The 21,346-nt window shown below is 44.4% G+C and overlaps 1 protein-coding gene across 2 annotated transcripts in view; it reads left to right on the top strand.

Annotated features, from left to right (window-relative positions):
- The window catches only part of SCN3B (sodium voltage-gated channel beta subunit 3), a 30,008-nt gene that overhangs the window by 1,066 nt on the left and 7,596 nt on the right, over positions 1 to 21,346 (top strand). Inside the window, exons 3-5 of one of the 2 annotated variants that reach the window (XM_008021291.3) lie at positions 7,907 to 8,070; positions 10,934 to 11,159; positions 15,275 to 15,413. In XM_008021291.3, coding sequence (XP_008019482.3) covers positions 7,907 to 8,070; positions 10,934 to 11,159; positions 15,275 to 15,413 — 529 coding nt within the window. Of the gene's footprint in view, positions 1 to 7,906; positions 8,071 to 10,658; positions 11,160 to 15,274; positions 15,414 to 21,346 lie in introns of those variants that run through there. The other variant, XM_073021895.1, reaches the window with a different exon arrangement.

Genomic DNA, 21,346 nt, shown 5'->3' with positions numbered 1-21,346 from the left:
TTCTTCCGCCCTTCCTCCAGTTTCCTGATCATTCCAAAGTATTTTTTCCCTTTCCCTTTGCTGAAAGGAAATGCAGTCACGTTCACGAACAAAAACCTCCTGTGTGGTTACATTTTATGTCTCATCAAGGAGTCCATACTCCTGGAAAGCTTACTGGGTCTTCAAATTCGTTTCTGTATATTAAAAAATAAACAAACATGAAAGCTGGATGCATGAATTTTGAGAGTGAAAATACTTTAGTTGCTCATCATCTTCTTAATTTTAACAAGGAATGGGAAGAAAACAGGCTTCAGCCATTTACTGCTATATAGTAAATAAATAGGCAACTGTGAAACGCATCTTTCTTTTTTGTTTGTTTGTTTGTTTGTTTTTGTTTGCATGAACCTGTGGAACTAAGATGCTTTGGTGTTTGGGGAGGAGAGCTGGGTTTTTGCCTTCAAAGGTGGATAGATTATTGCTTGTCAGCTGTGAGAGACTGAGGTGACCTTCCCCCTCCAAATAAGGGAATCTTACACTTGGAACAGTAAAGACTGAGGAGAGTGTCAGAAACGGTCTCGGAGTGCCTGAATGTGTGTAAAGGGAGTTGAGTCTATATGATAATGTCTAATTGTGTGATTGAGACAATGTTTTACTGTATGTAAATATATTTCAGTGTCTGGATGTGTGCATTAGCATGTGTCTGAGCATGTTAGTATAGACATCAGAATGCATGGGTGAGAGTGTAGTAGTGTGTGTATGGTGGGGGGTGGGGCGTGGTAGTTCTGGGCATCTCTGCCTTGGTGTCTATGATTAGATCCTCAGAGAAAATATAGGTTCTCTTCAGCAGGTAGATTGCTTTACATGATCTTAGCCACCTTTCTCCGGGCTAAAATCAATACCCAGGTTAATTGGACACAATTGTACCCACCTGCCTCCCTGAAACGAGGCATGTGAGCTTATGTTCACACCTGAACATGGTTGGCATGAAACTCATCCAGCCTCTATGGTGGCAGACATGCTGATGGGAACTGCCTCTTTGCTTTAGTATTACTTTTTCAAGCCTCCAGGACTAACTCTAGCTGCCAGCATTATCTGGATTTTGCATGTGACCAGAGGCAGAGCCAAGCTTCCTGTCAAAATGCCTGATGAGACAGACTACTAGGAAGGTCGAGGAGGGAGGTAACGTCAGCCCCAAGGGCAGATTCATCACCAGCCATCCCCAATAGAGTACCAGACCTGGAGACGGAGTAGCCATAATAGGTTGCCAGTGATCTCACCTGCCTTGAAGATTAAGGCTGAAATTTTCTCAGGGGAGACTAAGGCTGGGGACAGGAGGCATAGAAGATGATAGCCTGGCCGTATAAAAAGAGTGTAGGTAGAGCTGAAGTTGTAGATAAGGGTTGGGGTGAGTCTCTACAGAGACTTTCTTCCTAAACTCTAATCTAAGATTTTGAGATCCCTTTCTGAATTGCAGTGGAGGGAGAGAACATGCTATCATCCAAGAATCTTTTAACTAGAACTTGTGCAACCTGCATTGGAGTCTCAATTTTGCCACTAGCTTACGATGTAACAACCTTAGAGTGCTATCTGGTTCCTTCTGTGTAATGTTTGGAAGTTGGCACAGGTGATATCTAACATCCTTTTCAGCTCCACAGACGAATGGTAGAGAAATCTTTGAAGAATATTGCTAGAATTGACAGAGTGCCCATCCCCTCCCCAACCCCAAAAAAACTTTGGAAGAAGTGTACACAGTATGTCCATCTTTGCCCATTCTCAGTTTCTTTGCAACCTGAGTGTTGTCTCACCAAACTGAAAGGCTGTGAAAGGGAACGAGCAGTGGTTCAGGATACCTGGTTGTTACATGTAAGAAAAACAGCCTCCCTTCACCAGGCGCTGTGGCTCATGCCTGTAAGCTCAACACTTTGGGAGGCCGCGGTGGGTGGATCACCTGAGGTCAGGAGTTCAAGACCAGCCTGGCCAACATGGCAAAACCCCATCTCTATTAAAAACACAAAAATCAGTCGGGCATGGTGGTGCATGCCTGTAATCCCAGCTACTGGGGGGCTGAGGCAGGAGGATTGCTTGAACCTGGGAAGCAGAGGTTGCAGTGAGCCAAGATAGTGCCACTGCACTCCAGCCTGGGCAACAAGGCGAGACTTCATCTCAAAAAAAAAAAAAAAAAAGGAAAAAAAGAAAGAAAAACAGACTCCCTTCACAGACACAATTTCATTTGATTTGCATGTAATTCCAATCTTGGACAATGCTGGGTTAGATGCGTTCCCCCTTCCAAAGTTGATTTTTTAATGTGATGTACAATATGAAGGGAAAGAGTCTTTCCATTTACTTTCTGCATGCATGGAAAAAAGTTGCCTTATTTCCTTTATTAAAGCATGTAATAATTTTTACTTTTTAAAGAGATTAAAAAAAAAATTAATACAGACAATGTGTCACCATATAGCCCAGGCTGGTCTCTAACTCCTGGGCTCAAGTAATCCTCCTGCTTCAGCCTCCCATAGTTCTAGGATTATAGGCATGAGTCACCATGCCCAGCCTTTGAAAAAATAAATAAATAAAACCCTATACTTGCCTGTGCATCACAGTTTACAAAGTAATTTTCAATACATTGCTTGTTTTGGTCCTCATATCTCTCCCCGAGGTAGTCAGGGGAAAGAGTGTTCTTTCCAGTTTAGAGGTGAGAAAATGAGCTCAGGAAAGGGAAAGGACTTGCTAGAGAACCCTTGTTTTCTGATTTCAGTCTTCCAGTGCTCCTTCCAGCACCTCTCATGGACACATGTGCTACTATGCACAATCGCCAGGAGGGCACCTGTCCTCCCATTTCTCTTCTGAGCTATCATCCCATCCCTCCCCTACACCATCACCTGTCCTAGGGCCTCACCTACTAGCACCTAGTACCTTCTCTGCCCTTCCTCTCCAGGCCTGCCATTCTAGTTGCCCTGTGCATTAGGGAGTGTTTTCCTCTCTTCCCCTAGTGGTCCTTCATGCATCCTATTCAAGGCCCTAAGTGACCAGCTAAATTGGCAGACCAAGTCACGTCAGGGTGTCAGAATCTAAAAATAACTTCATTTATTACCCCTTTTTGGAAATTGTTTATATTCTAATCAAATTTTTCATTATCTCAGTGCAAAGGAAAGCATTTTAGAGCAATCTTAGGAGGAAAAATTTGGCAATGTCCGAAGAAGAGAAAGATTTGAGGACCTCAGAGAAGTTGGTTCATAATACTTTATTATCCACCTATGATAGATAGATGCTACTCCTTAGTGAAATATGATCATTATTAATACATCATGGTTTTCCTTCTCATACATTTCTTCATTATTATTATGGAAATTGAAGAGAAGAACAAAGGTCAAATGATTTGGTCAACATTATTCCAACAGTTTGTTACTTTTAGTCAGCAATGTAAGTTGAGCTCCTGCCATATTTACAGCCTTCTTTGAATACCTAAAGGGCTTCATAGAAAGAAAGACAGTGGTGGGCCGGGCACGGTGGCTCACATCTGTAATCCCAGCACTTTGGGAGGCCAAGGTGGGCGGATCACCTGAGGTCAGAAGTTTGAGACTAGCCTGGCAAACATAGTGAAACCCCGTCTTTACTAAGAATACAAAAATTAGCCAGGTGTGATGGTGGGCGCCCGTAATCCCAGGTACTCAGGAGGCTGAGGCAGGAGAATTGTTTGAACCCAGGAGACGGAGGTTGTGGTAAGCCGAGATCGTGCCATTGCACTCCAGCCTGGGCAACAAGAGAAAACTCCATCAAAAGAAAGAAGGAAAGAAGGAAGGAAGGAAAGAAGGAAGGAAGGAAGGAAGGAAGGAAGGAAGGAAGGAAGGAAGGAAGGAAGGAGAAACAAAAAGAAAGAAAGAAGGAAAGAAAGAAAGAGAGAGAGAGAGAAAGGAAGGAAGGAAGGAGAAACAAAAAGAAAGAAAGAAAGAAGGAAAGAAAGAAAGAGAGAGGAAGGAAGAAAGGAAGGAAGGAAGGAACGGAGGGAGGGAGGGAGGGAAAGGAAAGAAAGAAGAGAGAAAGAAAGAAAGAGAGAAAGAAAGAAAAGAAGAGAAAGAGAAAGGCAGTGGTGTGCTGAAGACTCAAGGGATGGAGAAACAGACGTGACCTCTTGAAGCAAGGAGCAGCAAGTCATACTGCACAAGGCAAGCAAACAGAGGTGGGGAGACTTTGTGGCCATTTTTCAATGTACTCTCCAGGATCACATGAGCAGAGTTCTCATGCCCTGAAACTGGATTTTGACTAGAAGGGAAGCAGTGGGACTTGCTCTATGATGATACCTTGGATTATTGTTACTTAGGGGCAACCCAGAAAGGAGAGGGGCTGCGCCACTTGCTGCCATATCCCAATTGCCATCCTGACTGCCTTCCCTCCATTAACTATAAATGAACTAACTGTGCTTCTATCTCTGCCATCCCATCTACTTATTCCCTAGAGCACATCACCTCTCACCTAATCAAAGATGTTAATCCAGCAAATCATTTTCTTTCATTTCTTTCATTTCATTTCTTTCAAACTCCACCAGCTCTACTGTCATCTTCACCCAAACAAAATCATCTTCCAATCCGATCCTTGTACCAGGCCTCTTAACTGTTTTGATTCCACCCTTGTGTCTTTCACTTCACAGTTTATTCCCAATGCAGCATCAGATCATATGATCTTGCACAAATCAGATCCCATCATTCTTCCTCTCAGAACCTTCTGCTGCTCCTATGTTACTCTAAGCAAATGCCGAGGTTGTCACATGACCAATAAGACCTGCCACGATCTGGCCCTGCCCATCCCCCCCACTACTTCATCCCCTTTTATTCTCACTTTGTTTGCCATACTTTCCGCATTGGGCTGTTTGCTGTCTGTTGCGCATGACAAACACACTACTTTGGGCCCCTTAAGCCCTTGAGTAGCAATCTCCTGTGTTTGACATGCCTTCACACAGATACGTGTATAGCTTATACCCTCATTTCTTTTCTTCAGTGCCTGCTCAATGATACCATCTCAGAAAGGCCATCCTCCAATGATCCTGTGAACATGCTCTCTCCTGTACTGTTTTGTTTTTTCTCACAGAACTTTTTACCATTTAATGTTGCTGTTTTCCCTCTACCTCCACTGGAATGTAGCCTCCATAAAACAGGGATTCTTCTATTTTGTTTTCTGGTGTATTTGTCGTGCCTAGGATAATGCCTGGCACCCAGCAGGTACTCAGTATATTTGTGAAATAAACAAAGAGTAGAATAACATGAATAATGACATTTGTACAAAGCAAGTTCATGTAAATTAAGCCATAGAGCTCTCATGATAAACCTACTAGAGAGATGTAATTTTCAGCATTATGTTGATGAATAAACTGAGTCTCAGAGAGATCACATAGTACATCAAACCCAGCTCTTCAGTTGTCAAATTCTATCTTCACCCTGCCTCTATAATTGTAACTGTGCATTCCTTGAGACTTCTTACTCCACTTCTGAGTTTGTCAACATGAAATGAACGAATTTATCTTTGCCAGCTCTCATTAAATACGAATGTGCCTCAAGGTTCCATGCTACACGGAGTTCCTGCTACATACCCTCTACCCCTCTGCCCACTCACAAACTTTTGCACAAACCACATTTCCTTTTTGTTTAATCAGATCTATAATCAATACTTCAAACTCATCACATGCTGAAGATGTTTCTGATCAGTTCTCCCTAGATGTGGGCCCCCTCTCCATTAAAGTGGCTCACCATCTGCAGAAGCACTAGGCCCTCTTGAAGACTGTCAGATAACACTCGCCCAGCTTGCTGGAGAGTTGAAAACCCAATTAAATTTATTTTACCTTGATTTTTAAAACTTTAAGTTAATTATGGTGCCACTCGTTTTTAAACTCTATATTTTAAAATGAAATACACTGCCTTCTAAGTCAATCAAACACAGTTTTTGGACTCAAAATTCATTTATGTCAGTGTCATGTTAAGCTCTAAATAAAACCGTCCCCTGCTTTTAGGAAAGAGTGCTCTGCCAGGAGATGAACAGGCTGACCATTAACAGTGGACTAGTTTTTAAATGTCAGTGTGTAATATTTCTTTTTTTCTGGGGGTTCTGTTTTTATTATTAATTCATGAAAAAATAGCATCAGAAGGGACCTTCAAAGTCTAATTCTAATTCTAATGTAAGAATCCGCGGTGGCCAACTTTTTTTTTTTTTTTAAGAGATAGGGTCTTACTCTGTCAGCCAGTCTGGAGTGCAGTGGTGCCATCATAGCTCATTGCAACCTCAAACTCCTGGGCTCAAGCAATCTTCTTACCTCCTGAGTGGCTGGGACTACAGTTGTGTGCTTTCATGTTTGCCTAATTTTTATTTTATTTTATTTTTGTAGACTCAGGGGTCTCACTATGTTGCCCAGGCTGGTCTCGGACCCCTGACATCAAGCTGTCCTCCCACCTTAGCCTCCTAAAGTGCTGGGATTACAGGTGTGAGACACAGCACCTGGCCTCCTCTTACTTTCAAATATCCCAAACAATGCTGTGTACACTCTCTTACCATTTAGTTATTTGCATTTGTGAACAGCTCTAAAACCAGCAAATTCTTTTTTTATTGCATTAAACTTACTTTTTTCTTATAACTTTTAGGGTTGCGTGGAATCATATTTCTCTTCCACCTGCCAGCCTTCAAATATTTGAAGACAGATATGTTCTGTGTCCAAACTAAGCAACTCAAGTCCTCCCATTTGTTCCTCACCAGACTTTATCTCCAGACCCTTCACCATCTCCTTCACCTCTGGGCATGCACTCTTTGAACAACTTCCTTTTTTAAAATATGACATCCTGAACTGATCGTAATAGTCCAGATTTGTTCCAAAAGCAGTGCCAAGAAGCTACGCCTCCTTCCTCCTGCACACTGTACATCTGTTAATGCAGCCCACATTTGCACATGTTTTGCTGGCAGCCTTGTCCCACTCAAGTTATTCTGAATTATCAAGCTGATATACTTGCCTCCTTTTAAAAAGCAGACTTCAAGTTTCCAGAGGGCAGAAACACCAAGTCTAGACCTCTGTGTGGCATGCAAGGTGTCCCACAATCTGACCCCCCTCCAGATTTTAACTTGCTCACTATACTCCTCTGCATAGACCATTGCTCCAGCCTAGTGGTCCGCTCGCCATTTTCTTCACTGTGGCTCCAACCTCCACCATGTGTCAGAATTACCTACAGTTTTCACGCAACACAGATATAATTACATCTCTCCATGGCTTTAAAACATTTGATACCTCACACTGGAAAGGACACACAGCGGTCTTCACAGCGTGGGTCCTGTCTACCTTTCTAGCCTCATGTTTCACCATCCTTCTCTTCCTTTCTCCCCAGGCCAACTGGGAGTAACTAACTGCCTGTCTTCTGTGAGCAGAACATAGCATGAGTGTGTTACTTGCTGTGGTCAGGTTTAATCCCTGGTTAGGAATTGTGTTCCCTATTAGGTTATAAATGGGTTTAGGGCATAGTTAGTGTTTTATTCATCTTTGCATCTCTAGTCTAGCATCAGACCCGGCAGAGAGTGGATTTTAATGAATGGTAGAGGAATGAAGGGGGATGGATGGTCGCTGGGTAGGCGCATGCCCTGTCTCCCACTTGGGCTGTAAGACTTAGAGGGCAGGGCTCAAGTATAATTTACTGTGCTGCATCTCCACTGCCTCCGGGGGAAGGATTTCAGTCAGTGTCTACATTGGAGGTCTAGACCTCCAATGTGTACCTGTTCTGAGCCTGTACACTCAGGGAGCGCAGGTGAGGGTGTAGACACGTGCACGTGACTTTTTTCAAGTTCGCTTCATGACTCTTCCTTCTCTGTCTCTCCTCCCTCCCTCCTTCTTCTCCAACACCTCTCTCCTGTGCCCCTCCCCGCCCACCTGCTGTTCCTTCCCTGTCACCCGTCCTCTCTGCAGCCAGTGTCTGCTTCCCCGTGTGTGTGGAAGTGCCCTCGGAGACGGAGGCCGTGCAGGGCAACCCCATGAAGCTGCGCTGCATCTCCTGCATGAAGAGAGAGGAGGTGGAGGCCACCACGGTGGTGGAATGGTTCTACAGGCCCGAGGGCGGTAAAGATTTCCTTGTATGTTAGACTGCTGACTCTGGCCTTTCTTCTGCTGGCCTCTGCCGTTCCCAGCCTGGCTCCTGACAGTCTGGGGGATGCCGAGCTAGCAAACACTGGCTCTTTCTCTTTCAAACACTGACAGCTCCTCAGCAGATAACTGACAGCCTTAGTGAAGCCCCAGCTTGTTTGAAAGAAAGGGCACTGGGCCAGCTGCAAGCACCCTTGATTATAGGCTGGAGGAAGCAGAGGAAAGAGATAAGCCATAAAGCCTACTATGTGATAGGCATCCTAACAGGCATTTTGCAGGTGTTTTCATCTAATCTTCTGTGCCATCCTATTATCTGCATTAAGTTAACAAATACATTGGAATAACACAAAGCATCATTATGTGAAATAACAAAGGTTAGCTCCTTTAACTCCTACGGTCCTAGTGAAATAGGAATGACAGGGATGACCAAGAGTGATCCAAGGGTGATATTCACCCGGGACACCCAGTACAGCCACATCAGTGAATAAATTATTTTAGACAGTTCTCTCATGGATACTTGCTGTGCCCAGTCTCCTAAGTGGCTGAACCCCCAGACTTATCCATGATTTGGAAACTGAGAGATTCGCTCCTGGCAGAGCAGGGAGTCTTCCAGATTCTGCTCCTGCACCATAGCCAATGTCAGTTCTGGTTGGTTGGTGCCAATGGCAAAGTGGTTGTCATATATATATACACACACGCACACACACACACGTATATATGTATGTATGTATATATTCTCTCTCTCTCTCTTTCTCTGTCTCTCTCTCTCTCTCTCAAAGGAGTCTCCCTTTGTCACCTAGCTGGAGTGCAGTGGCATGATCTCGCTCACTGCAATCTCCACCTCCCAGGTCCAAGCGATTCTCCCACCTCAGCCTCCCCAGTAGCTGGGACTACAGGCATGCACCACCATGCCCAGCTATTTTTTGTATTTTTAGTACAGAAAGAGTTTTGCCATGTTAACCAGGCTGGTCACTCCTGGCCTCAGGGGATCCACCCACCTCGGCCTCCCAAAGTGCTGGGATTCCAGGCGTGGGTCACCGTGCCTGGTCAGGTGTCATATATTTTGAATACCACCTTGGAGATGACCATTATTTACTCCTTCACTGACTCTGGAGCCAGGTCGCCTGGGTTTGATTTTGACTTCACACTTATTACCTCTGTGTCTTTGGACATGTTGGTCAACCTTTCTGTGCCTCGGTTTCCTCATTTTTAAAGTGGGGATATAAAGCATAGCCAAATTATAGGGCTGTTACTGGGACTCATGAGCTATAATTTTTAATGCATTAAAAATAGTTTCTGGAATATAGTAAGCACTATGTTAAGTGTTTGCTAGAGAAAAGATAGACACAGAAATGAGGAAACTGAGGTTCAAAGAAGTTAATAACTAAGACAGCTTAGACTTGAGCCAGGTGGTCTAACAGCAGATACAAGGCCCTTTTTATGGCACTGCTTTGCCTTCCTGGGAGCAAGTTTCTCCTTCACAAAGATTTGTAACGGAGACAACAGAAGGGTGAAACTGGGTTTAGCTTGCTCTTCTTTCTCACTATCCTAAAGCCGAACTCATTTCTGACTCTAGCTTCTATGTGCCATTCTGATGTAAGTTTGCTATAGTCAGGTGCCAAGACTGGGACCAGCGGAGACTTCCCAGAGCCTGGCTCAGGTTTGACAGTGACACGTCAATGAAGCTGCAACTGAGGCTAGCCCCCAGCTGCAGGAGGCTGGATGGCTTGGCCAGATGCATAGGCCCCCAGGGACTTCAGGCCTGGTCATGTACCACTGATAGCTGCCACTGATAGCTGCCACTGATAGCTGCCCGCAGTGCTTCTGCCCAAAGTGAGGTGGATCAGAAGGAGAAGAAGAAAATGAAAAATAAAACGACGACAGCAAAAACAGCCATGGAAGTCCAGAGCAAGGCTGTCTCATAGAAATGTGTGTGATGGTGGCAACCTTCTCCGATGTGCTGTGCGATACAGTGGCCACCAGCCACATGTGGCTATGAATAATTGAAATGTGGCCAGTGCCACGGAGGAACTGAGTTTTACATTTTATTTAATTTCTAAGAAATTGAATTTAAGTAGCTACCTGTGGCTAGTGGAGACTAGAATAGCCAGCACAGCTATAGAAAGAGAGGAAAAAAAGGTGTGTTATGTCAGAGGGTGGAAGTGTTGAGGAAAGAAATTTAAAAGATGAGATTTCAGTTAAAATTCAGTCCAAAGCAAAAGATGTGATGTGTGCCTCTCTGGTGATGGCTCTCTGCTCATCTGCCATGCTTCAGCATCCTGGGGCCCCTTCCTGTGGCCTTGCCCAGACTGTCCCACAGTCCCTGATGAGTACCAGCACAGAGAGTCCAGTTTTAAAGCCAAGGCTTTCACATGTCTTTATTACTAATGAATCTGCCTGTCTTGCTGTCTCTACCTTGTTCTCTTGCTGGCGGCCCTGGGACACACCTTACTCTCTTGTTCTCTCCTTCTGTCTCTTTGCAATCCTGTCTTTCTCTCAATGTCCCCCTCCTGGGCTCCCATACCCTTCTCTCGCCTGCCTTTGTTCTCCCTCTTTCCACCACTTTTTTTTCTGCCAGGCTTCTTCCTGCACACCCCTGGCTGCCTCTGTCCTCACCATGTCCACATGTGCTGATGCTTGCTGCCTCTGCCTGTCCTTCCCTGTCTTTGCTCCCTTCCCTACCCTCCTCTGCCTCTTCATCTCACCCCCACATTCTGGGTCTGCTGGTGACATTGTTCCCTCTCTTCCCTGTCCATGCACAGTTCTGCTCCTTTTCTCTGCCCTCTCCGTAACTCAGCTTTCTCCTGCCATCTCCTCTCCTGGCCCTACCCTCGTCTGCTCCTCTATTTGCAGATCTACGAGTATCGGAATGGCCACCAGGAGGTGGAGAGCCCCTTTCAGGGGCGCCTGCAGTGGAATGGCAGCAAGGACCTGCAGGACGTGTCCATCACTGTGCTCAACGTCACTCTGAACGACTCTGGCCTCTACACCTGCAATGTGTCCCGGGAGTTTGAGTTTGAGGCGCATCGGCCCTTTGTGAAGACGACGCGGCTGATCCCCCTAAGAGTCACCGAGGAGGGTGAGGCTGAGGCACAGGGTCTCTAGGGCGTCCTGCTCTCTGTGGACAGGGAAGGGTAGGACAGCAGTTTTCCACATGAGTGAGGCCCTTAAAGAGTGCAAAAACCTGTGTATTTGGAATGGTGACATCTACAAATGTCACCATTGACCCATCTTCCTCTGGTGGCCAGCTTCCTGTAAACTGCCCAAGTACCTTGTCTTTCTGTGCCTTTCCTCAAAGCAGAAAGGCTTGGAGATGATAGAATGAGCTCTTCCTGGTCCCTTAGAGAAAGAGGTTAGCCTCCATGAGGCCTAAAGCTACTGATTCAGCTAGGCCTTCTCTGGCCTATGTTGAATCCCTGACTCAGTGGGCTCAGAGAAATCTCATGAGGTTACCTCGAAGTCATCTCTCCTTCTGCCTGGAAGCAATCCATGCCTCTAAGCCAGGGGTTCTCAAACATTAGCAAACCTCAAAATCTCCTGCAGGGCTTTTTGGAAGCCAGCCTTTCTGCTTTTGTCGGTGGAGCCTGAGCGTTTGCATTGCGTGACACGCTGCCCGGCAGGCAGTGCTGCTTGCTGGGACCGCAGTTTGAGAACCTCTCTCTAAACCAAAGTTTGCCAATCTTTTCTTCTTTTGTCTTGCTTCACAGTAATCACATGTGCAACCCCTTCCCCATCTGTGGCATCTCTTATTACATAGTTCATTCTCTGCTGGGAGAAGGGGACAGGTCGATAGCTCTCTAGCCTTGTTTAAAATCTTTGGACTCCTACAGCTAGTTCTGTGTTCGTGCATGGGAAGGCCTTTCAGCAGCCCAACTCAGGTGTTTCTGTTGCAACCGGAGTTCTGCATCCGGAGGGGGGAGTTCCAGCCTTTCTCAGTCTCTCTCCAGCATTATCACTGCTGGTGAGCCGGCCAAAGTGGGGGGCATGAAAGAAAAGATCAAGTTAAAGACAGGGCTCTTCCTAGAAAAAAGGATCCAGGAATCCTAACCTCCAGGCCACAGGTTTATTCATTTTTTATCATGTCGTTGTGATAAAAATAATGAAGCAAAGTGTCAGTCCTCAGAGTGAATGAACGAACGGGTCAGGCGGTATGACTAAAATGGAAGGTAGGTCAATTCTGAAAGCGCAGAAGGACTCTCAGGGCTCCTAAATTCAGACCCGATGAGTCACTTCCCTGCTCTGAGCCCCGCTGCTCTGGGTGAAATGCAGGGGTGGGCCAGGGGCTCTCTAAGGTACTCCCCTGTTCTGAAGTTCCTGCAGCCCATTGGTTACACGCCTTTCCTCCCGGGGGTGGGGCCCTGGCGCCCTCTCCTGGTCACTGTCTGGAACTTTTGGTTGGTGCCTGCCGGACCCTAGCACGGTGTCCAACTGTCTGCACCTCCGCTCTCTCAGGCTTTTGCCTCCAGAGACCCTCGTGCATAGCTGGTGGGAAGCATGGCAAGGCTGAGCTAGTTCATCTGCCAGGCACCAGAGCAAGCCTCGGGTAAAAACAGAAGGAAAAACAAGTTTATTATCAGAGCCACAGAGCCTCGTGGATGGTCGGGTGTGAAGGAAGCGTGGATATCATTTATTTAATCCAGAGCCTCTGGATAAAGGGCAGACATCAGACTCGACCACATTGGCTTCCTCCAAATGTAGACACCTCTGCAGCACCCCTGCAGGTGTGAGATCGGCAGGGGTGAGTGAGGCCATATGCAAGTTGAATGACTCCCCAGGTGATTGGAGGGTGCAGCTCTGGTGCCCCTCATTTTGTGGCTGGGAGAAGAGTTCTCTGCAAGAGCAAGGGGCTTGCTCGGGGACATGAAGCAAATTAGCACTGGAAGCAGGACGAAAATCCAGATTGTTTGCCTATCCTGCGGGCTTTCTTTCCACTGCTTCTTTTCCCGCCGCCACCACCCCCACCACCTGCCACTTTTTCTTTTTTCTTTCCTTTTTTGCCTCTGTGACATCAGATACTCCCTGCCCCCATCTTGCTCAGAGCTATGCACCCCTCCCCCACCATGACACCTGCCCACCAACCCCGCATGTCCTCCATTCCTGTGGTCCTAGAAGGTCTCCCTGGTTCTCTTTGTTCAAGTTGAGTTTATTCTGGCATAGGCTGTCACCTCCTGGCCCTAAGGCAGAAACCTGAGGCCTCTTCACCTAGAGGTAACTAAAAATACTGAGGACAGCTTCCTGTATTGCCATTTGTGGGATACTGCATTTTGAAAGAGAAAGCATGCTTTAAGCCAAACAAATCATAAATAATGCACCAGGTGGTAGCAAGCCAGTGAGACGTTTGAGCTGTACGGCGTTCTCATGTGCCTCACACTGCATCTATAACCTCTAGCTCCAGCTGGAAACCTGGATGATCCTGGAGCCTTTGGACTGCTTTCTGGGCTGAAAGTTATGGCAGGCTGTGCTGTACTCTTAACCACCAAGGACTTGGGGGTGACTTAGATCCAATGGACAACTGCAGATCATAAATCTGACTTGCTGTTGAGAGCTGGCAAGGGGAGAGGCAGCTGCAACATTCCTCCCACTAGCAAGGAGTAGATATATCAGGATATCTGCCATGTAGTATGTTTTCATGGTCCTTTTTGTTGATCATGAAACAAATAAGATAATATTTATTTTCACTCATTCAATAAGTACTTATTGAGCACTTTAAATATTCTAAGATTTACACAGCAGGCAGATAATCCAGAAATAAATATGTTCTCAATAAGCACACAGTCCACAGAAAAGAAAGATCAACACAATACAATTCTTATAACAGATGGATGAGAAAAGTGCATGGAGGCCGGGCGCAGTGGCTCACGCCTATAATCCCAGCACTTTGGGAGGCCAATGCGGGAGGATCACCTGAGGTCAGGAGTTCAAGACCAGCCTGGCCAACATGGTGAAACTCCATCTCTACTAAAAGTATAAAAAATTAGCTGGGTGTGGTGGTGGGCGCCCGTAATGTCAGCTACTTGGGAGACTGAGGCAGGAGAATTGCTTGAACCTGGGAGGGGGAGATTTCAGTGAGCCGAGATCATGCCATTGCACTCCAACCTGGGTGATAAGAGAGAAGCTCCATCTAAAAAAAAAAAAAAGAAAGAAAGAAAAGAAAAGTACATGGAGAAGGTTGTGAATAGCTCTGCATGAGAAGTTGGGGATGGTTTCACAAAGGACGGGACCTCATAGGAATCTAGAACTACTGGGAGACTGCAAAGCAGGAGAGGATATTAGCACAGAACTAGCCACAGGTGAGCAACACAATCCAGGAAGAGGGAAGAGGAAGAAAAGTTCACAGATCCTAACACACCACAGTGTGTAGCAGTTTTTCTGGCCAACCAAATGGAAATGAGGTAAGAAAGCCTGGATTGTGAAGGCCCTTGCATGTCATGTGAACAGAGTTGGGACTTCATCGTAAGGGCAGTGTGGAGCATTGAAGAGTTTTCAGCAGGGAAATGGCAGGATCCTAACTGTTTCAAATGTACAGCCCTGGGAACAATGTGGTTGATATGCTAAATCCTCCAATATTGATGTTTGGTTTTGGGATGACCTGGAAGGTCTTGTTTCTAACCCAGACTTGTAGAGAACATGCGCATATCACATGGAGGCTGTCTGTGTTGGCCCTGAATGAGTTTTCCAATGCTCTCTCCCCAGGAATACCACCTTCCACCATCGGCAGCTCAAAAGACAGAGGCAGCTGAAATAAGGCATGTTCCTTACATCTGTGTAGACTTTTAATCTCACAAGACGTTCTGAAATACATTAATGTAATATTCACAAACCCCTGACTGGTGTTATTATCCTCATCCTACAAACTAAGAAACTAAGTCTCAAGTAAGGGAAAATGTTGTTTACATACCTGTAAATAGCAAAATGGAGAGCCAGCTCTAGATAGCTCACTTTGAGGCCAAGATTCCTTCCACTGCTCTGCTGCTTCTTCCAGGCATCCCACTCCCTCTTCCCTGGCTCCTGAGCAACCGATGACAGCCAGTGAGAAAGCCAATGGGTGGGAGAGTCAGGATTTGGAATTCCTTTGACATCTTCTTGAGTTTCTTTACTCAGTCTTTATTTAAGCTGTATTTAAAAATATGGCTCCAATGACGGCCCTAGGTTTGCTGGTCTTGCATATTCTGAGCCTCATTCTCTTTCTTTCAGCCGGAGAGGACTTCACCTCTGTGGTCTCAGAAATCATGATGTACATCCTTCTGGTCTTCCTCACTTTGTGGCTGCTCATTGAGATGATATATTGCTACAGAAAGGTCTCAAAAGCCGAAGAGGCAGCCCAAGAAAACGCGTAAGTTCAGAGATGCCAAAGTAATAATGAAAGCTAGCACCCTCAGAATGCTTGCTCTCACAGGTGAGGTGCTAAGCAGTTTACATTCATCCTCCACCCTCTTCCTGATTGCTACTTAAGAGATAGGCACCATTATTATACCCATTTTACAGATGAGAACACTGAATTTGGGAGCAAACTCTCCCAAATTCATTTTTCTCATCTGTAAAATGTAAGGCAAACTCTTAATTCAAATATCGCCCATGCCTATGTCCTGAATGGTATTACCTAGGTTTTCTTCTAGGGTTTTTATGGTTTTAGGTCTAACATTTAAGTCTCTAATCCATCTTGAATTAATTTTCATATAAGGAGTAAGGAAGGGATCCAGTTTCAGCTTTCTACTTATGGCTAGCCAGTTTTCCCAGCACCATTTATTAAATAGGGAATCCTTTCCCCATTTCTTGTTTTTGTCAGGTTTGTCAAAGATCAGATGGTTGTAGATGTGTGGTATTATTTCTGAGGACTCTGTTCTGTTCCATTGGTCTATATCTCTGTTTTGGTACCAGTACCATGCTGTTTTGGTTACTGTAGCCTTGTAGTATAGTTTGAGGTCAGGTAGCGTGATGCCTCCAGCTTTGTTCTTTTGACTTAGGATTGTCTTGGCAATGCAGGCTCTTTTTTGGTTCCATATGAACTTTAAAGTAGTTTTCTCCTATTCTGTGAAGAAAGTCATTGGTAGCTTAATGGGGATGGCATTGAATGTATAAATTACTTTGGGCAGTATGGCCATTTTCACGATATTGATTCTTCCTATCCATGAGCATGGAATGTTCTTCCATTTGTTTGTGTCCTCTTTTATTTCACTGAGCAGTGGTTTGTAGTTCTCCTTGAAGAGGTCCTTCACATCCCTTGTAAGTTGGATTGCTAGGTATTTTATTCTCTTTGAAGCAATCGTGAATGGAAGTTCATTCATGATTTGCCTCTGTTTGTCTGTTATTGGTGTATAAGAATGCATGTGATTTTGGCACATTGATTTTGTATCCTGAGACTTTGCTGAAGTTGCTTAAGGAGATTTTGGGCTGAGATGATGGGGTTTTCTAAATACGCAATCATGTCATCAGCAAACAGGGACAATTTGACTTCATCTTTTCCTAATTGAATACGCTTTGTTTGTTTCTCTTGCCTGAGTGCCCTAGCCAGAACTTCCAACACTATGTTGAAATATCGCTTAAGAAATATTAAACATTTGCTTAATTCAAACATCACTTAAGAAACAAAGCGACGTTTGAATTCAGGCCTGCTGGATCTTGGCCAGCACACTTAACCACTAAGGCAAAGACCATCAGCTGCCACCACAACCCATTAAAGTAATATTATTATATCTGGGCATGGTGGCTGTCATGCCTGTAATCTCAGCATTTTGGGAGGCTGAGGCAGGAGGATCACCTGAAGTCAGGAGTTCAACACCAGCCTGACCAACATGGTGAAATCCTTTCTCTACTAAAAGTATAAAAAATTAGCAGGGCATGGTGGCACATTCCCACAATCCCAGCTATTCAGAAGGCTGAGGCAGGAGAATCACTTGAACCCGGGAGGCAGAGGTTGCAGTGAGCCAAGATCGTGCCACTGCACTCCAGCCTGGGTGACAGAGCAAGACTCCATTTCAAAAAACAACAACAATAAAAATCCAAAAACACAACAAAAAAGTAACATTATTATAACCATTCTATAAATGCCAAGCAGTCTCATAGCAGCTTACAAGGCACACAGATAGTGAGAGGAGAGGCTGAGATTTGAACCCAGGTCTCTCTAGTCCTAATGTTCATGCTCTTTCTATCACATTTAACTGTTTGCTTTATACCATGGAGCTCCTCAGGTCATCTGGGCACTGCCCTTTGCTAGCAAAGGAGCTCCAGGCAACATGTTCTTTCCCCTAAAGCCTGGTAGTGCTTAGATGTCCAGAGTGGGGACTCTAATCCTCTAATGTCCAGCCTGTACCTTAGCCATTGCTCTGAGACCCTGAGGGTGAGCATATTTGAGAAATGATGGGGTCTGTAAGAGCAAAGAGTCTTAAGAGATCATGCTGGCTGGTTATCTGGGGAAGGGAAAGATAGAAAAAGCCCACAGATTTCTAGCAACATTGCTGAGGCAAACCCTAAAAAGTCTAGGCTATTACCAGTTAGAAATGTTTGATAAAGAAAGCATCATTTTGGCTGGGCGCAGTGGCTCTTGCCTGTAATCCCAGCACTTTGGGAGGCCGAGGTGGGCAGATCACGAGGTCAGGAGATCGAGACCATCCTGGCTAACACGGTGAAACCCCGTCTCTACTAAAAATACAAAAAAATTAGCTGGGCGTGGTGGCAGGTGCCTGTAGTCCCAGCTACTCGGGAGGCTAAGCGGGAGAATGGCGTGAACCTGGGAGGCAGAGTTTGCAGTGAGCCGAGATTGTGCCACTGCCCTCCAGCCTGGGCGACAGAACAAGATTCAGTCTCGAAAAAAAAAAGCATCATTTTGCATGTTATCTCTGATCTTAGGGAAGTAAAACATTACAACTGACTGAATATAAGGAGAGAAAGAAGCATGCTACTGAGGGAGGCAGCAATTCCTGGTGACTTCAGTGCTTGGATTTTAGTGCTTGGATAGGAAGAACCTACAATTGGGCCTGCACAAGAAACAGAGTTGGAACTGAGGCCCTCCGCAGAGCCAGAATCCTCAGAAGGTTACAACTCACATAAAGGGTAGTCCAGAAAATAATCAGCCCACCAGCCCAGGGAGAAACCAAGGAAACTTAGCCATCTTGGCCTAACTCCAAGTAGAAAAATAAATATTCTTGAGAATTAGTAACCACAAACCTGCTCTCACAATGTCTGAGATTTCAATGTATACTATCCACATGACCCAGGAACCTCTAAGCTGAGAAATGCAGTAAAAATTAGTCCCCGGCCAGTGATAACTATGAATGTCTTATAGAAGGAAATGAAACCCATTCTGAAGGAACTCACTCTCAGCCAAGGCCTAGTAGGACTCCCCAGAGAGAGCACTGCTGGATCTGACTTCATAGTCCAGTCCGAAACTAAAGACAAGGCGAAAAGTCATCTAGCATGAGCAAGAGTGAAAAATGGCAGGATTGAATCCCAGGAGCTTTAGACACAAGAAGGACCCAACAAAATATAAAAAATAAGCTTGCCCGGTATAGTAGCTCATGCCTGTAATCCCAGCACTTTAGGAGGCAGAGGAGGGAGGATCGACTGAGTCCAGGAGTTCAAGACCAGCCTGGCCAACATGGAGAGGTCCCATCTCTACAAAAAATAGAAAAAAAACAGCTATGTGTGGTGGCGCGTACCAGTGGTGTCGGCTGCTCAGGAGGCTGAGGTGGGAGGATCACTTGAACTCAGGAGTTTGAGGCTGCAGGGAGCTGTGATTGCAGCACTGCAGTCCAGCCTGGGTGACAGAGCGAGGCCTGTCTCAGAAATAAACAAATAATAAAAATAAGCTTGTTTAAATAGTTAGAGCAATAAAAGAAAAAGCCAAAAGCATAAGAATAGAGTACATTTCTAAGATACAAGAACAGGCAGATTTGAATAGAAAAACACAAAATAATCTGGAAGTGAACAATATAGCCAATAAAATTTAAAACTCAATGGATTGGTTCTACAGAAGATTAGATACTGATAACCAGAAGATCAATGTGAGAAAGTTCTACAGACTAAAGAACAGAGATGGAAAAAGATGAACCATGACAAAGAAATCTAAAGGAAACAAAATGGGAAGGTGTATCAGAATAGAACAGAGACACTGGGCACAGTGGCTCACACCTGTAATCCCAGCATTTTAGGAGGCCGAGGCAGGCAGATCATGAGGTCAGGAGATTGAGACCATCCTAGCCAACATGGTGAAACCCTGTCTCTACTAAAAGTACAAAAATTAGCTGGGCATGGTGGTGCGTGCCTGTAATCCCAGTTACTCAGGAAGCTGAGGCAGGAGAATCCCTTGAACCCAGGAGGTGGAGGTTGCAGTGAGCCAAGATCATGCCACTGCGCTCCTGGAGACAGAGTGAGACTCTGTCTCAAAAAAAAAAAAAAAAAAAAAAAAAAGAATAGAACAGAGAATAGAGGAGAGACAGTGTTCAGAGACAGAGTGGCTGAGGGAAGGATTCAAGATGCATAATATACCGTGAGCAGAATAAATAAAATACATCTACACCTAAACACCAAGCATCTTTAAAGTGATAAATGGCAGCTACTAAGAGAGCCTATAGCAAATATCATCTATGTGTTGAAACCTCAAATGCCTGTAATATCAGGAACATATCAAGGAGACTACCTCTCCCTTTTCCTATCAATATTGTATTGGAAATCCTAGGTGAGGACCAACTAAATACAAGGAAGAAAAAGACTTGAAAAGGAAGAAACTAAATGATCATTATTTATACCTACTATTTACATAGGATACCTAAGAGAATCTACAAAAATACTATTAGGACTAGGAAGAATATTCCACAAAATTGTTGATAGAAATCAAAATATAAAAATCACCTGTATTCCAGCAACAAATTTAGTAACATATTTAAATATTTAAAATATTAAAATGCTTTTAAAGTTACAATAGCAACAAGTACTCTCCAGTTCCTGGGATAAATTTGACAAAAATATATGAGACGCTTAAAGAAAAAGTTACAAACCTTTACTGAAAGACTTTAAATGTAACTAGATGGAGAATAAAACCTCACAAGTGTAAACAATTTTCTCCCAAATTAATCTTCAAATTCAATGAAATTCCAATCAAAATGCCCATTAGATTTCTCAAAGAACTTAATAAACTGATCTTAAAAGTCACATGGAAGGCTAAGTGACCAAAAATAGTCTAAACCAAGGGATAGCCAGATAATACGTGTTTTAGGCTTTGCAGGCTCCATAGGTCCCTGTCACGTATTGTTCTTCTATTTGTTTGCAAATAACTCTTAGCTCTTAGGCCTTAATTTGCCCACCCTTGGTCTAAACCATTTCAAAGAAAGAGCAGTAAATTTGCAAGAGGTTGGTAGGATTTGTCTTATCAGAGACAAAGGTTTATTTTATTTTATTTTATTTTATTTTATTTTATTTTAATTTTTTTGAGATGGAGTCTTGCTCTGTTGCCCAGGCTGGAGTGCAGTGGTGCGATCTTGGCTCACTGCAAGCTCTGCCTCCCGTGTTCACGCCATTCTCCTGCCTCAGCCTCCCGAGTAGCTGGGACTACAGGCGCCCACCACCATGCCCGGCTGATTTTTTTGTATTTTTTTAGTAGAGATGGGATTTCACCATGTTAGCCAGGATAGTCTCGATCTCCTGACCTCATGATGCGCCTGCCTCAGCCTCCCAAAGTGCTGGGATTACAGGCATGAGCCACCGCGCCCGGCCAGATGAAGGTTTCTTACAGAGTTATCAGAATACAGAGTTTGTGATACTGCACAGGCATACGAAGTGGACAAACAAAAAGCCCCAATCAGGTTAATGCATGTAGGAAAACCTGATACGTGAGAGAGATGACGTTATAATCATTGAAGGAAGAATGAACTACCCAGTAAGTGGTCCAGGGAAAATTCCTAATCTATATAGAAACAAACAAAGAAAAACACAAAACAAAATTAGATTCCCCATCTCTCATACTAAACCAAAATAAATTGTCAGGGGATTTAAACACAAAGTAAAAGTCAAACTTGAAAATTTCATTAAGGGAATATAAGAGAATATCTTTATCACCTTTCAATGGAGAAAATTTCCCAAATAAAATACAAAAGGCACAAATCCAAGAGGAAAAATAATTTTGATTACATTATATGTAAAGAATCAGCTGTTCATTAGAAGACTCCATAAGCAAAATTCATAGACAAACAAGAGACTGGGAGAAACTGTCAAAACGTGAAACCATCAAAGAAAAATCAATGTGAAAAAGACAAAGATCTCAGAAGAACTGGA

Source organism: Chlorocebus sabaeus, chromosome 1 (assembly GCF_047675955.1).
Source record: "Chlorocebus sabaeus isolate Y175 chromosome 1, mChlSab1.0.hap1, whole genome shotgun sequence".
Classification (NCBI taxonomy): domain Eukaryota; kingdom Metazoa; phylum Chordata; class Mammalia; order Primates; family Cercopithecidae; genus Chlorocebus; species Chlorocebus sabaeus.
This window is presented reverse-complemented; position numbering and strand designations above follow the sequence as displayed.